General features: G+C 42.1%; 1 protein-coding gene across 9 annotated transcripts in view; it reads right to left on the reverse strand.

The window, feature by feature from the left end:
- The window catches only part of ARHGEF12 (Rho guanine nucleotide exchange factor 12), a 208,459-nt gene that overhangs the window by 131,283 nt on the left and 59,377 nt on the right, over nucleotides 1-17,799 (reverse strand). For 2 of the 9 annotated variants that reach the window (XM_036311228.1, XM_036311229.1), the window contains exons 2-3: nucleotides 4,085-4,108; nucleotides 2,404-2,489 (exon numbers count right to left, since the gene is read on the reverse strand). In XM_036311228.1, coding sequence (XP_036167121.1) covers nucleotides 2,404-2,489; nucleotides 4,085-4,108 — 110 coding nt within the window. Of the gene's footprint in view, nucleotides 1-871; nucleotides 929-2,403; nucleotides 2,490-4,084; nucleotides 4,109-5,471; nucleotides 5,594-6,111; nucleotides 6,180-12,495; nucleotides 12,633-17,799 lie in introns of those variants that run through there. The other 7 variants (XM_036311225.1, XM_036311230.1, XM_036311226.1 and 4 more) reach the window with 7 other exon arrangements.

Consider the following 17,799-nt stretch of genomic DNA (forward strand, 5'->3'; position numbering starts at 1 on the left):
TCTCCCTCTCCCTTCCTCTCTGAAATCAATAAAACTAAAAATATTTTTTTAAAAACCAAAACCTTGTTATTCTTCCAGAGATTATTTTAAAGAATTGGTCCCAGGTCCTACTTCTGCTATCCACTTTTCTCAAAAAAACTCATTAGATGTCAAAACAGGGAAAGAGGGAAAGTAAAACTAGGCAAAGGCAAAGGGAAATGTGTGTGAGCTTCACAGTGGCTTCTCTCGTGCCTGGGAGACAGGACACAGTCTGGAAATGCCGGTGTTTCAATCGCCTGTGACAAAGCTGAACATTCTGCTGAAACCTGCTCTTCACAAAAATTATTCTAAAAAGGTGCCATTTCAAAATTGGGGAAACTTATGAAAGGCATAGACAAATACTTCATGTTACAAAAATAAAAACTTAAGGTATTTTTGCTGCTGTGGATAAATCATACAAGCATTTCCAAAAGATGAGGTGATTAAAAATAAAGAAACAAATAAAAAGTAAAAGATCCAAAGAACCACTAACACACATTAAATCACACAAATTCTACATGATCCAAACTGCAAATGGGAATAGGAAGAAGATAGTAAGAATTCAACACCTATTCATGTTACATGGAGGAACCTGACCCAAAGATTTAAAGACACTTTCCTAACATGAACAAAATGAAAGAGAAGATGAGGAACGTGGCCTATTCTTACTCGACAATGTTAGTTTCTAGCAACCTTAAGCTTCCACATCACCGCCACATCGGCCCCAGGCTCCCTTTCCCTGCAGCACAGCATGCCATGCAGAGCAGACACAGGAAGGCTGTAGTTATTTAAAAGAGGAAACAGCATGAAGCAAGCTCCACAGGTGCAAGGCTGATTGGCTATATGAGCTTACCATAGATCTCGGATCTACTCTCCTCTGAACTAGACTTTGTCTTCTTGGAGGAGCTTTCTGCACAAGAGCGGGAGAAAAGGAGAGAGATGTAGAAAATACGGAGACCAATGTAAGGGAAAAACTAATGGGGGAAAGGAATGAATCATGATCAAGTTAAATCGTGCAAAGTATGAACATCCAGGTGACAGCACTAAGAACAGTCACAGACAGCACAGGCAATGACACATTTTACAGATTTACCAGAGACAAGACAGTGCAATAAAATATATTCAAACAAAACGAAACGTGAATAGTCTACAAAATACATCATCTGGAAATTTTAGAGACAGCAAAAGCACTAAAAGCTATAATAATCTCATTAGGAAGCATTACATATCACTTGCTAAATGTGTCACATCACAGATGAACACTACAGAATAAGTCAATCAATAAGACCATAATACTTTTATGAACACAGGCAGAAAACTGACCCTCACTAGCAAGACAATAAGTCAAAATTAGGTGTCAGAAATTTTTTAAAAAGGTATCTTTTAATGGAGATCTAGAAGTTACATATTACATACTCCAACCACCAAAACTTTCTAAATTGATGACTGAGGTTTCACTTTTACCTACTACCGAAGATGCAGGTAAGTTATTAGCTATTCACTTTCTTTCCTTCCTAGATAACAAAAGTAAAAGCATGAAGCATCTTAATGAGACACAAAAATATACTTGCTTTCTATTAAAAATTAAATTTTATTTCTAAATGAAAATATCTAAAAACAGATACATTTTATTTATGTAGCTGGGACCTCAGCATTTACTTACTTTATCTTTTGTCACAGGAACATACCACTGAATAAAATAGTATGTGCACAAATAACACACATCAGTTTCAAATGGTGAAAGCAGAATTATCAAGTAATTTTTATAAATTAAATACTTGGTACATTTATAAGGAGAAAGCAAATGCCTGTATTTTACAAGAGGAGGTCAAACTCTGTATAAATAAAGGCTTTCAGTAGGTCACTGACACAAAAACGCTAGGAAAGGGTAAAAGACGTTCTGAGTGCAGAATCCTCTTTGACTGAAGAAAAAGGTCTCTTCATTTGCTTACTCTAAAATGATAATTAATTTTGAAATTGCATTTTATCTACTCCAGGTCTGAATGCTTAAATGACTACGGAAATTGGTAGTTGTTGTACACTTAATTTTATGACATACTACTTACTTATTGGTTCATACCTATGACTTATTTTAATTCTAAGTCCTTAGTCGTTAACAAAATACCCAATTATGATATAAACACTATTTCTAAATATGATACACTTTACAATGAAGCTTCCATAGTGGAATCCAAAGTATTGAAAGTTAAAACTGCTTGCATTTCTCTTGAATGCCAAATTTACGTCATCACTGAAGAAGGAGGAGAGCCCTACACAGAAGTCCTACTTCTGAAACAGGTGCTCAGGCAGTTATGCAGCTTGAGTGATAGTATTCTGAAGCTACTGCTTTCAATATTCTTTGGAAGAACAAACTGGTTTTTTTACCTGTGGGGTCAAAATCATGTGATGCACTGCGCTCAACTCTCTGCTTCTTATCAGCTGGTGACTCTCGGTTCAAAATACTTCCATGCCTAAATCAAACCAAAGCAACCAGATATGTACTCCAGAACAGTCATTAGAATAAAAACTTAATTTAAAAATTTCAAGTGTGTCTTACAGAGAGAGACCAAGAAATCAGTTTACCTTACACTGTCTCATAAACCTCTCTACTTTTTCAAGAAGTTTTAAAATTCAGGCTATGCTACATGTAACACAGTGGCTCTTTACTTGGTTATAAAAAGTGCTTAAAATTAGAAAAGTAGTATTCAGCAATAAAGTTTGTTTTATTCTTAGATATACTGCTTAAATTCTTTTAGTGGTTTTCAAAGGCTACTCATTATTATTTTCATTTAACAGATAAGAAAACCATGCCTACAAGTAATTCAATACATTTCCCAAACCTAAGTATGCCATAGTCAGATTTAAAATCACTGTGTAAATACAGCACTGATGTTAGCAGTTGAAAAAAAATCACTGGGAAGCTGCACTTAAAACCTGCGAATAGTTCTAGTCACAGGAGTCGTATGCAAGCCCTGATGACACAAGAATTCTTCTTCTTCTTATGGTCTATCAAATTACATTGATCAATAATGGCTAGGCAGTAAATAAGACTGACTATGATGCATGCACTACTAATTAATTGAAATCCCAAAATTAACACTGGTGTCCTGAACTCTGGTGTCATTAAAAATGATAAATGTACTACAAATGTAGGTAGGAATGACATACTACTTACATTTAAATAATATTTCTGATAAGATGAGAGAGAGACGTTGAAGAACAAGTATTAAGAAAGAGGCATTTAATCCTGGAAAATTAATGAATGTGCAGATATCGATATGGGCACAGACATCTGAACATTTTGGATTTTTCCCTTTACTGTCTTAAAGGAATTAAGACTGACTGTTTGCCAAAGTTCATTAACTAAAGGTAGTTACAGTTACCAGATGATAAAACACATCAAAAACTAGTAATCCATTTACACTCCCTAAGCTATTCACAACCAAAAACAGTCATAATAGATTTTAAAATCTGTAATAGAGTCAACAATAAAAAGAAATAATGATAATAAAAAGAAGAGGAAAGGGGGAAAAAATAAAAGCAAATAAAAAAAAAATGTAAACCTCTTCATAGGGAGTGACCTTAATACCGATTTGAACTTTTAAAATGTTTGTATTAGCCAAACCGGTTTGGCTCAGTGGATAGAGCGTTAGCCTGCGGACTGAAAGGTCCCAGGTTTGATTCCGGTCAAGGGCATGTACCTTGGTTGCGGGCACATCCCTAGTAGGGAGTGTGCAGGAGGCAGCTGGTCGATGTTTCTCTCTCATCGATGTTTCTAACTCTCTATCCCTCTCCCTTCTTCTCTGTAAAAAAATCAATAAAATATATTAAAAAAATAAATAAATAAAAATAAAATGCTTGTATTAAAAACATTGAAAATGTTATCAAAACAATGTCATCTTCTAGAAAAAATAGAAACATCTATTACATTCTAATTTGTAAAATATTTTGAAAATTTAAACTAAAATCCACATTACAAAAGCCACAAAAAATCCACCATAATTTCAAAGAAATAATTCTAATGAAAATTTAACCTAAATGTATGAAGAACAACTGAACAACTTACCTTATAGGTTTTTTGAGGGGAAACCTGAAATAAAGTAAAAAAAAAAAAAAGGATAAATGTAATTATTTCACTTGTAAGACAGTCATTAAATTTATTTCATTCTATTAAACCAGAATAAGGAATTTAAATTTTATGCTAACTTTCCCAAAGCAATTCAACAAACAGATGAAGAAGCTGGGTATCATTGTTAATATCTTAAATACTTCATTAAATCTTAAATTGCAGGTGTATTTATCATCAGCTGTCCCTGAGTATGGTTTCTCTTTTTTAAAATCCAAATAATAGCCCTGGTCAGTGCTCAGTGGTTAGAGCATCGGCCCATGGCCCAAAGGGTCACAGGTTCAATTCCCAGTCAAGGCCATGTACCTCAGTTGCAGGCTCGATCCCTGGCCCCAGTCTGGGTGTGAACAGGAGGCAACCAATCAGTGCCTTTCTCTCACACTGATGTTTCTCTCTTTCTCTCCTCCCTTCCCTCCACTGTCTAAAAATCAATGGGAAAAATATCCTCAGCTGAGGGTTAAAAAAAAATCCAAATAAGAATAACAGCTAGATTTATGAAGGGCTTACTAAATACTAAGTACTACTCTAAACTGTTTATATGTATTATCTTATTTAATCCTAAAAAATAACTATGAAGATATTTCCATTTTACAGGTTTTTAAAAAAGGGCAAAGATGTATTTTACCATTAAAATGTTATACTTTGTCTCCCTAAGAAGAAAAAGTTCCTTCCTGTCTATCACCTCTCCTCACCCCTTAAAAGACCTGGTGCTGACTGCTGCTCTATTGACCTGTCTACCCTTTGATCATGATCAAAGCATGATCCTCAATTATTTATGTTTAACTTTATAACAGGAACCTATAAAAAGTTACCACTGCAGTAGTATCAATTATTAAAAATATGTTCCTAAAGTAGAAAACAGAAGGTATTTTTTTTTTCAATTCTATAAGCTAAAAGAACTAAATCATTTCCTCTTGGTTGTCTTTTTTAAAAGCAATATTACGGGAGGCTTCTTGATAAGAGTTTGATACTATACATAGATGCTAACCTAAGTCTAAAATGAGTTCTTAAATTTCTTCAATTTCTGTGTTTTTTAGAAATTATCTCAACCTATGGTATTTTATGTAATATTATTTATTCTAGTAATAAAACAGGTAACATGTTACAAATATCAGTAAAATGGGGTTTTCGAAAAAAAATCTAATAGTAAAGATAGTAAGAGATAAATATAAAACAATGACACCTAATTGACTACTTTATTTGGCATGGAGTTTAGTTTTAAAAAAGTACAAGTTTAATTACAATTCCCTTTAACTCCTATAAATCAAAGTTGATCCTAAGAAAGACAAAGAATCTAAAAGCGTGCCTAATAAGCACGTTAACTCACAACGAAGGTAGGAATAACAAGGAGGGGCTCTGGGTAAGCGAACACTGTGCTGGAGAACACACTGACTACAAACGATGGCCAGTCTTCAGCAGGACACGCTCCTCAGCAGTCCCTCCTTGCTGTGGGCAGGGGGCAGGAACATGTGTTTGTGTGTGATTCGCAGATGCACACGAGCACTGGAGGGAAAAATAATGTCCAGCCGAGTTTCTGCAAAGGCTAACACATGCAGGTAGCAACCTTGGTCACTGCCTGGTGGCCACTGCAAAGGTTCCTACCCCCAAGCAGCGCTACTGCGTCAGGGACTGCCACGCCCAGGGAGGTTCTGGGAAGAATCGGAAGTTCCCAGACCAGTGCCGGTCAGACAGTTTCCTGAGCTATTTCTCTTCCAGGGAATGAAAAAGGAGGGCATAAAAGAGGAAAAAGTGGAATGAGAAGATGAAGAACAAGGACCACCCTGCAGTATAACCAGTAGAACTTACTTATCATAATCTATTATTATATTCATAAAATACAGATAAACAACTTTTCTCAAACGAAACTTTTTAAATCATAATACTTTTTCTCTAGTCACTAAATTCCACTTTAGATTACGTGCGGAAGCACATATGTGTGTTCCTATGTCGTGCAGTTGCATACACACATAATTAATGACGTCAGGGACTTCCTGGCTTTTGCACTTGTTCCCTCTGCCATGTGCTTGATGCTGAGATGGAGATGCAAATCAGATAGCTAGAAATAGGAAACTAGGACCCCAAGGAAAAGTAGTCAGAACAGGGTTTATTATAAAATTGGGTTTTAAAATTGCTTTTTTAGAGTCTGCAGAGTTGAGTCACCCACCCATAGATGGTCACTAAAATGGAAAACAGCATGTAAAGATGAAGGATCGCCCTAGCCCAGTGGTTGGCAAACTGCGGCCCCTTGAGTGTGGCTCTTCCACAAAATACCACGTGCGGGCGCGCACTTACAGTGCGACTGAAACTTCGTGGCCACACTCAAGGGGCCAAAGAGCCACATGTGGCTCGCAAGCCGCAGTTTGCCGACCATTGTCCTAGCTGGTTTGGCTCAGTGGATAGAGTGTCGGCCTGCAGTCTAAAGGGTCCCAGGTTCAATTCCAATCAAGGGCACATGCCCGGGTTGCGGGCTTGATCCCCAGTGGGGGGTGTGCAGAAGGCAGCCAATCAATGATTCTCTCTCATCATTGATGTTTCTCTCTCTCACCCTCTCCTCTCCCTTCCTCTCTGAAATCAATAAAAATATGTTTAAAAAAAAAATGAAGGATCAAATCCTGAGGCAGGTGGGAGGGGAGGTAGGGGGACTAGCTTCTAAATGACTGTGAATGTGAGACCCAATGAAGAAGATGAAGAAGATAAATCAGAAAAGAAAAAGAGCTGTCATAGGGGCCAACAAAGAAGAGGTAATCAATACTATTAAATGCTGCACAATGCAGATATAAAGGCTAATAATTGGCCATATTCTAAGCAACAAATTAGCCCAATACTAGGCTGATGAAATAATTCTGGTGTTCAAAACTTTGTATTTTCAAATCTGTCCATTGTGTAGTAAGTAATAAAACTGTGGTAAACTCCTTTGGTTAGATATTTATGTAGAAAAGCTACATTTAAATGCTGATACATATAATGTTAGATGTGCCTAATCAAACTGTCTGCCTTTTGAAAATATCAGTGATGATTTGGACACATAGCCAAACAATGAACATGTTTGTGCACCTATTTATATATGATGTACATATGTATATATGTATGTACGTACTTTTTCCAGATATGACAAAATCAAAGTACCAAAATGAAGAACCATAATAAATAAAAAGATTATCAGGAATTTGAGTATAAGGTGACTAGACACCCTTATTTTGATTACCTAATTTTCAACTGGTGTGCTGCAAGAATTTTTAAAACATGCAATACCTACTTAGAGCACTGACCTCTTTTCCCCCAGTGGTTCTCAACCTTCTGGCCCTTTAAATACAGTTCCTCATGTTGTGACCCAACCATAAAATTATTTTCGTTGCTACTTCATAACTGTAATGTTGCTACTGTTATGAATCATAATGTAAATATCTGATATGCAGGATGGTCTTAGGCGACCCCTGTGAAAGGGTCGTTCGACCACCAAAGGGGTCGCGACCCACAGGTTGAGAACCGCTGCCTTAGACTGTGAAATAAAAAAAATGACAACGGCCAACACAACAACAGCCATCTTGTGCAAATGTATAAAAATTATACCTATTTTTTGTCAGATTGGCAAAAAATATACTTTAGGTGAGCCACAGAATGTTAGTAATTAGTTTATGTGCCATGAGATGAAGGAAGCTGAAAATTGCTGACCTATACTCAGCATACTCATATGCCAGAAAGCCTAACCAAAGGCCTTAAATGTCACATACTTGACTAAGGATAGATGCCTTTCTTTGTTAGTTCTCAGTTCTATTAAAGCCCTAGGTAAGAATATATAGCAGCCCCCCCCCCATTTTTTTAAAATCCTCACTTGAGAATATGTTTATTTATTTTGAGAGAGAGAGAAAGGGAGCAGAGAAAGAGAGAAACATATGCACTCCATATGCACTCCAATGAGAAATCAAACCCGCAACCATTTTTGGTGTATGGGACCATGTTCCAACAAACTGAGCCACTGTCCAGGGCCTAACTTTTCTATTTTTACAGACTTTCCAATATGTTATTATAGTGGACTAGAGGCCCAGTGCACTAAATTCATGCACTTGTAGGGTCCCTAGCAGCTGCTGCCGCCACCGGAGCCTCCCTCCCTTCCCCTGGCCAGCCCCACCCCCTCTTTGAACTCCTGGACAACCTTCCAATTGAGGGAACAATTTGCATACTATGCTTTTATTATACAGGATAGGGAAATGTGATTAAATAACCCTAACCCCCCCAAAATTATACAATGTGTAAAGCTTCCATTTTTAACTAGGTTTAACTAGTCTACAACATACTTGTGCACCAGTGGGGTCCCTCGGCCTGGCCGCGGGATCAGGCCAAAACCAGCTCTCAGACATCCCCCAAGGGGTCCTGGGTTGTGAGAGGATGCAGACAAGGCGAGGGACCCCACTGGGCACGATCGGGCCGGGGAGAGACGCGGGAGGTGGGCCGGCCGGGAAGGGCCACAGGAGGGTCCAGGGCGTGTCCGGCCTCTCTCACTCAGTCCTGATCGGCTGGACCCCAGCAGCAAGCTCCCCTACTGGTCAGAGTGTCTGCCCCCTGACCAGTGCACGTCATAACAAGTGGTTGACCAGCCTTCACATATCATTAGCATATTACGCTTTAATTGGTTCAACGGACAACCAAACAACCAAACACTTAGCATATTAGGCTTTTATTACTTAGGACTAGAGGCCCGGCGCACAAAATTCATGCACAGGAGGGGGGTGTCCCTCAGCCCAACCTGCACCCTCTCCAATCTGGGACCCCTCTCACAATCCAGGACTGCTGGCCCCCCACCACTCGCCTGCCTGCCTACCTGCCTGCCTCATTGCCCCTAACCGTTTCTGCCTGCCAGCCTGATCACCGTCTAACCACTCCCCTGTCAGCCTGATTGACGCCTAACTGCTCCCCGGCCGGCCCGGTCACCCCTAACTGCCCTCCCCTGAAGGCCTGGTCCCCCCCAAATGCCCTCCCCTGCTGGCCTGGTTCCCCTCAACTGCCCTCCCCTGCCGGCCTGGTCCCCCCCAAATGCCCTCCCCTGCTGGCCTGGTTCCCCTCAAATGCCCTCTCCTGCCAACCTGGTTGCCCCTAACTGCCCTCCCCTGCAGGCCTGGTCCCCCCCAAATGCCCTCCCCTGCTGGCCTGGTTCCCCTCAACTGCCCTCCCCTGCCGGCCTGGTCGCCCCTAACTGACCTCCCCTGCAAGCCTGGTTCCCCCCAACTGCCCTCCCCTGCCGGCCTGGTTCCCCTCAAATGCCCTCCCCTGCCGACCTGGTCACCCCTAACGGCCCTCCCCTGCAGGCCTGGTCCCCCCCAACTGCCCTACCCTGCTGGCCTGATTCCTCTCAACTGCCCTCCCCTGACAGCCTGGTCGCCCCTAACTGCCCTCCCCTGCCAGCCTGGTCACCTCTAACTGCCCTCCCCTGCAGACCTGGTTACTCCCAACTGCCCTCCACTGCCAGCCTGGTCACCCCTAACTGCTCTCCCTTGCAGGCCTGGTCCCCCTCAACTGCCTTCCCCTGGCAGCCTAGTTGCCCCCAACTGCCCTCCCCTGCAGGCCTGAGTCCCCCAAACTGCCTTCTTCTGCTGGCCTGATCGCCCACAACTGCCCTCCCCGGCCAGCCATCCTGTGTCCACATGGGGGTGGCCATCTTGTGTGTTAGAGTAATGGTCAATTTGTATATTACCTCTTTATTCTATAGGACTAGAGGCCTGGTGCATGAAATTCATACACTCAGGGGTTGGGGGAGGAGAATGTCCCTCAGCCCGGCCTTTGCCCTCTTACAGTCTGGAAGCCCTTGGGTTATGTCAGATTGATGGCTGTCACTTGGCAGAGGTAGGAGAGGCTCCCGCCACTGCCACTGAGTGCGCCAGCTGTGAGCCCAGTTTCTGGCTGAGCGCACTAACCACAAGAGGGCGGCTCCGGCGTTGAGCATCTGCCCCTGGTGGTCAGTGTGCAACATAGTGATCGGTCGTTCCACTGTTTGGTCGATTTGCATTATTAGCCTTTTATTATTTAGGACTAGAGGCCCGGTGCACAAAAATTTGTGCACTCGGGAGGGAGAGGGGGTCCCTCAGCCCGGCCTGTGCCCTCTCACAGTCTGGGACCCCTCGGGAGATAACGACCTGCTGGCTTAGGCCCGCTCCCGGGTGGCAGAGGGAAGGCCCGATTGGGGAGTTGGGGCGCTGCCCCGTCATGCACAGAGCAGGGCGGATCGGGAGGTTGCGATGCCACCCCTAGTCACGCTCAGGGTAGGGCCGATTGGGGGGTTGGGGCACTGCCCCGTCATACTCAAGGCAGGGTCGATAGGGAGGTTGCGGCGCCACCCCCTGTCATGCACAGAGCAGGGCCGATCAGGGGGTTGGGGCGCTGCCCCCTGTCACGCACAGAGCAGGGCCCATCAGGGGGATTGAGGCTCCGTACCCTGTCATACACAGAGCCGCAGGGCAATCAGGGGGTTGGGGAGCTCCCCCCTGTCACGCACAGAGCAGGGCCCATCAGGGGGTTGAGGCGCTCCCCCCTGTCACACACAGAGCAGGGCCCATCAGGGGGTTGGGGAGCTCCCCCCTGTCACGCACAGAGCTGGGCTGATCAGGGGGTTGAGAAGCTTCCCCCTGTCACTCACAGAGCAGGGCCAATAGGGGAGTTGGGGCACCGCCCTCTATCAACCACAGAGCAGGCCAGATCAGGGGGTTGGGGCGCCGCCACTGTCACACTCAGGGCAGGGCCGATGGGGGGGAAGGGGTTGGGGTGCCGCACCCTGTCACACACAGAGCAGGGCCGATCAGGGGGTTGAGGAGCTCCCCCCTGTCATGAACAGAGCAGGGCAGATAGGGAGGTTGTGGCCCTGCCCCCTGTCACACACAGAGCCGCAGGGCAATCAGGAGTTTGGGTGCTGCCCCTGTCACGCTGATCCCAGTGCTGGGACGCATATTACCCTTTTACTATATAGGATAGAAGCCTGGTGCACGGGTGGGGGCTGGCTGGTTTGCCCTGAAGGGTGTCCTAGATCAGGGTGGGGGTCCCGCTTGGGTGCCTGGCCAGCCTGGGTGAGGGGATGATGGCTGTTTGCATCTGATCACACCCCCTTTAGGGTGGGGGTCCCCACTGGGGTGCCTGGCCAGCTTGGGTGAGGGGCTGAGGGCCGTTTTCAGGCTGGCGGGTGACTGAAGCTCCCAATCTGTCCTTTTTTCCTTTTTTTTTAATTCTGGGCCAGCTTTAGCTCTGAGGCTCGGCTCCAGCTATGAGACCTCTGCTGCTGAAAGCAGGTTTCTGGCCTTTATTTACCTTCTGTATTTGAAATAATGTTGCGGTCCTGCTGGCTGAAGCCCATGTTTTTGTTTAGCTTCTATATTTGTTACAATGTTGCTTAGAGAGCAGCTGCGAGGCTGGCAAGGCAGGCGGGGAAGCTTGGCTTCCTCCGTCACTGAAGCAAGCAAGCCTCACTGTTCGCGTCAGCTGCCTGGCTGTCTGCCGCCATCTTGGCTGGCAGTTAATTTGCATATCTCACTGATTAGCCAATGGGAAGGGTAGTAGCCATACGGCTAATTACCATGTTTCTCTTTTATTAGATAGGATTAGGAAGAAAAAAAATAAAAATCTGAACTTTTGTGACATGACTTCAAACTAAGTAGAAAATAAAAATAAACTTAAAAACTAACAATATTCAAATAGGTTTTTAGTTCAGTAAAATCCACAGAGACATAATTCAAATCCACTGACAAATTTAACTCACCAACTCATATTATCATGTTATATAAAAGTTACATCAATACTCAAGGTAACAAAATTCCCATATGCTTCTGATAAGAAAAATGGTCAGGTTACAACTAAACCATTAAATTTTCCTGTGTTGACTATACCTGACATTTAGCAGAAATGTCCACTGCTTTCAGATCTCTTGTAAAATATCAAGAATGATTAAGGCACTGTGTGTCCTGGATATAAAACAACTTTTTCATTTATTTACTTCAACAGACTAATTTCAGCAGCGTGAAGCACAACACAATTAAGTTACTCTAATATGAATATGAACCTGCTAACTCTAGTATTCTATTATTTTTCACAAAATAATTTCAAGGGCATTTGTAAGCAATACATACGTGCCTTAAGGCATAGGTATTTACAACATAGTGCTGCTGTCAGCTGAACTTTTAATTCAATCTTTCGATCTCTGGACAATAAGATAAACAGAACTAAAAATAATAACTGGTCATTACTACTCTCCTCTCTTCATAAAACCCTAGTCATAAATCCTTCCACCACCTATAATTCATAACTGGTCTAGCTTAGAGCACTAAAAGAACTAAAATTGTTAAACTCGATACAAAAGCCTGAATGTTATCTACCTTTGTAGTTCATCAGCATATAGAGCCAAGGCAATGTGAAGTGTGCACAGAGCTGGCAGTAAAACATCAGCTCTATCAGAAAGGCTCTAGGCAGAAGCTGCAGCTGCAGGATGGCTCCTGGGGGGTTTCTCATGATGTTTTTACTTTTAACCCTTTGAACCTTGCAATACAGAATGACAAGGACTAAGGAACTCAGTTCTGGTGAAAAATCCAAAAATGATTCACTCAAATGCAATGCAAGATTTCAAATTAACTTCTTAAATATAGCTAAGTATAATGCCACTTTTACTGAAGAACTTAAACACATGACAGATCCTTATTATAAGTCTCTTATTTCCTGGACATACACTGACAAATCAAATGATAAATTCTAAATTATTTTCATTCTTTCTGTCAGAGCTATTATAAATTGATTATTGGTTGAGTCTCGGCTGGGAAAAGCAGTTCACAATAAAAACAGCAGCTCGTTAAAGGCTTTCATTTCCTTATTGAGGAATTGAGACAGTATCAGTTTTGTGAATTTATCCTATAAGGTTTCTAAAATAACTTCCTCTGAGGTAATAACTATTAAGTTATCCAGTGTCTTTTTAGACTTTAAACTATTCACTTTAAAAAACCAACTAGAGAGAAATGTTAGATAAAAGTATGAGACCCATGCTTATAGGAGGCATTAACATCATAAGCAAATGTAAGTAATAAACCGGACTCTACAATACAATCTCGTGATTTATAAAATAGGGACAATATATGTGTTTCACTTTATAGGGACTTAACACTTAATCTTGTTTCACAAATACTTGTTGCAGAATATGTATGTGAAAATAATAAAAAGGGGAGGGGGCCTCAATCTAGGATGGGAATATTTTCCAACAAGATTTTACGTAAAATACACTGAGGTTAAATGTTCAAATTTTGTAAAATAGAGAGAATTGTGCAAAATTTGTTAGGACAAACTGCTTTCTGCAAATTTGCCAAAAGATACCATCATGCTTCTGAAAAAGTAGAAAGTCTTGGTTAGCTTTAACCTTTTGCATTGAGGTGCCATTGAGATAAGTTCCAGCATTAATCTAAGGTTGAGAACAGTAAGTTTAAAATGTAAAATTAAAATATAAAGTATTATGTCAAATAACATTTTATTTTTCCAATATAAAAAGTTCTAATCAAAGTTTATTCTTTAAATCACAAATCTGATGACACATTTGCCATTTGTTGCATTATTTTATGAAAGACAAAAATTAAAGCATCTATAAAAATGGTATTCTATAACAAGCGATACTGATTCCACAAGAAAGCAAATTATAATAAACTAGAAGCCCGGTGCACGAAATTCGTGCAATCGGGACTCGGGGGGGGGGGGGTGTCCCTCGGCCCAGCCTGCGCCCTCTCGCCTCAGGGGATGTCCAACTCCCATGGAGGCAGGAGGGGCTCCCACCAATGCTGCTGCACTTGCCAGCCATGAACCTGGCTTCTAATGGGAACGTACTGACCACCAGGGGGCAGCTCCTGTGTTGAGTGTCTGCCCCGTGGTGATCAGTGCACATCACAGTCATTCTGCTGTTCAGTTGATTTGCATATTAGCCTTTTATCATATAGGGGGATTTATCATAGCCCAGCCAGCGTGGCCTAGTGGATGAGCATCAACCTATGAACCAGGAGGTAATGGTTCGATTCCTGGTCAGGGCACATGCCTGGATAGCACGCTTGGTCCCCAGTGGGGGGCATGTAGGAGGCAGCCGATCAATGATTCTCCCTCATTATTGTTGTTTCTACCTCTCTCTCTCTCTCTCTCCCTTCCCCTCTCAAATCAATAAAAAGATTAAAAAATATATATTAGTAAAAGTAAATTTATCATAAATGTTCCTGAACACTTCTATCAAGTACCAACATAATTACAGGAATAGGAGTCTTTTATTTCTGAAATCTTAGGTTAAGGAAAAACTCAAATAAAGTACAATAACTCCCAAACTCCAGAGTTATTATTAAAGATATCTGCTTGCCTTAACGCACTGCACTTGATATGCATTCATCCCTGAATTTGATTTGGCAAGAAATGGATAAATTCTTAGAAATATAAAATCTAGACTGAATATCAAGAGAAACAGAAAATCCAAATAAATCAATATCTACTAACAAAATCAAACTAGTAATTTAAAAACCAACAAGAGACCTGGACCAAATGACTTCACATGAAAACTTTACCAAAGTGTAAAAAATTAATATCTATCTGCCTCAAAATATTCCAAAATATTGAAAAAGAAGATAGACTCCACAACTCATTTTACAAGGTCAGCACTATCCTGATACCAAAACCAGACAAGACACTACCAAAAAAGAGAATTACAGGCCAATATCCCTGATAAACATAGATGCAAAAATCTCAACAAAATATCAGCAAATCAAATTTAGCAACACACTAAAAAGATCATACATGTGATCAAGTAAGATTTCTGGGAAGCAATAAATAAAATGAATAAAAATAACAGGATCATATCTATATATGCAGTTAAATAGACAAATCCAACATCCATCCTATCTAATAAAAGACAAAAAGGGTAATTAACCGTACCTCCGCTATGCTTCCCATTGGCTAATCAGGGTGATATGCAAATTAACTGCCAACAAAGATGGTGGGCAGCAGCCACGCAGCTGAAGCAAGCAGGAGGCTTGCTTGCTCATGTGATGGAGGAAGCCAAGGTTCCCTGCCTGCCGTGGCCCAGCTCTGAGCCCGAAAGCAACGGACTTTCAATTATAGGAGTTAAACAAACCCCAGATACCTGCTTTCAGCCAGCCGCGGCCTCAGAGCTGGGAGCTCCAGTGACAACAATGTTTCAATTATAGAAGGTAAATAAATCCCATAATTAAAAAGAAAAAAGAAAAAAAGGAGAGGCTGGGAGCTTCAGTCGCCCACCAGCCTGAAAACAGCCATCATCCCCTCATCCAGGCTGGCCAGGCGCCCCAGTGGGGACCCCCACCCTGAAGGGGGTGTAGGCAGCCTGAAAATAGCCAGCAGCCCTCATCCAGGCTGGCCAGGCACCCAAGCGGGACCCCCACCTTGATCCAGGACACCCTTCAGGGCAAACCAGCCGGCCCCCACCCATGCACCAGGCCTCTATCCTATACAGTAAAAGGGTAATATGCAAACTGACCCTAACAGCAGAAAGACTGGGAATGACTGGGCACTATGACACACACTGACCACCAGGGGGCAGACGCTCAATGCAGGAGCTGCCCGCTGGTGGTCAGTGCGTTCCCACATGGGGGAGGCTCTGCTCAGCCACAAGCCAGGCTGATAGCTGCCAGTACAGAGGGGGTGGTGGGAGCCTCTCCTGCCTCCTCAGCAGTGCTTAGGATGTCCGACTGCAGCTTAGGTCTGCTCCCCACTGGCAAGTGGACATCCCCCCAGGGCTGCCGGGCTGCCAGAGGGATGTCTGATTGCCATCTGAAGCCCAATCCCCCCGGGGAGCAGGCCTAAGCCAGCAGGTGGTCATCCCCCAAGGGGTCCCAGACTGCGAGAGGGCACAGGCTGGGCTGAGGGACGCCCCCACCCGAGTGCACAAATTTTTGTGCACTGGGCCTCTAGTCTATATATAAAAGTCTAAGAAACCATTACAACCAATCGACCAGTCTACCAGTCGCTATAACACACAATTACCACCAGGGGGCAGACATTCAACATAGGAGCTGGCACTCCCACAGCCAACCTCCCACAGCCCCGACACCCCCAAGCCGGCCCTGATTGGCCCCAATCGGGGCTGGGTGAAACAGCCCGATCAGCCCTGATCACCAGCGAGGCCAAGGGACCCCACCTGTGTGCAAATTCATGCACCAGGCCTCCAGTTTATGATTAAAAACTCTCAGCAAAGTGAGGATACAGGGAACATACCTCAACATAATAAAGGCTACATATAACAAACCCAGAGCTAACATCATACACAAAAAAGCCAAGCTGAGGTTTTTTCTTTAACACCAGAACAAGACAAGGGTGTCCCCTTTCACTTTTATTCAACATTGTATTGGCAGTCCTGGCCACAACAAGCAGACAAGAAGAAATAAAAAGTTTCGAAACTGAAAAAGAAGAAGTAAAATTGCCATTATTTGCAGATGACATGATACCATATAGAGAAAACCCTAAAGCTTCCAACCAAAAAACTATTAGAACTGATAAATTCAGTAAACTAAACAAAACTAATATTCAGAAATTGCCTGCAATCTTATATATCAATAACAAATTATCAGAAACAGATATTAAGAAAACAATCCCAGCCCTGCATGGGTGGCTCAGTTGGTTGGAGCATCGTCCTGCACACCAAAAGATTGCGGGTTAAATTCCCAATAATGGCACATACCTCGGTTGCAGGTTTGAAGCCCATGAGGACCATGGATGGGAAGCAACCAGCTGATGTTTCTGTCACATAAATGTCCCCCCCATTCATTTCTCTCAAAATCAATAAATACATCCTTAGATGAGGATTCAACTATAAAAAGAAGAAGTAAACAATCCCATTTACAACTGCATCAAAAAGAATAAAATACCTAGGAAAAATTTAACCACGGAAGTAAAAAAAAAAAAAAGAACTAAATTCAGAAAATTATAAAACATAGAGGAAATTAAAGAAGATAGAAATAAATAAAAGGATACACCATGCGCATGGATAAGAAGAATGAACATAGTTAAAATGTCCATATACCCAAAGCAATCTACAGATTCAATGCAATCCTATTAAAATATCAATGACATTTTTCACAGAACTAGAACAAATGATCTTAAAATTACATGGAATCACAAAAGAACCCAAAATACCAATTCAATATTGTAAAAGAAGAACAAAGTTGGAGATATCATGCTGCCTAACATCAAAAAAGGCCACAGTAATCAAAACAGCACGGTACTGGCATCAGAACAGACACATAGATCAATGGAACAGAATAGAGAGTCCAGAAATAAATCCACACCTAAATGGCCAGTTAATCTATGAGATAAGAATATATAATAGGGTAAACAGGGCCTCTTCAATAGACTTGAAACATAAAACTCCGAGAAAAATACACAGGCAGTAAACTTTTTACACTTCATCTTAGCCAAAGGCCTAGAAGTGATGGCAGTAAACATTTTGACATTACTTTTAGCAATTTTTTTTTTTTTTTGGTAAGTCTGCTAGGGCAGGAGAAACAAAAGAAAAAATAAACAGTGGGACAACCACACCTGAAATTGCTGCCACACACAACCACATTAAAACTACAACTAAAACACAAAACAAGTATCATCCAGAACCATGAGAAGGGTGGCTGAGTGGAAATTCTACA

The sequence above is a fragment of the Myotis myotis genome, unplaced genomic scaffold (genome assembly GCF_014108235.1).
Source record: "Myotis myotis isolate mMyoMyo1 unplaced genomic scaffold, mMyoMyo1.p scaffold_m19_p_53, whole genome shotgun sequence".
Taxonomy (NCBI): domain Eukaryota; kingdom Metazoa; phylum Chordata; class Mammalia; order Chiroptera; family Vespertilionidae; genus Myotis; species Myotis myotis.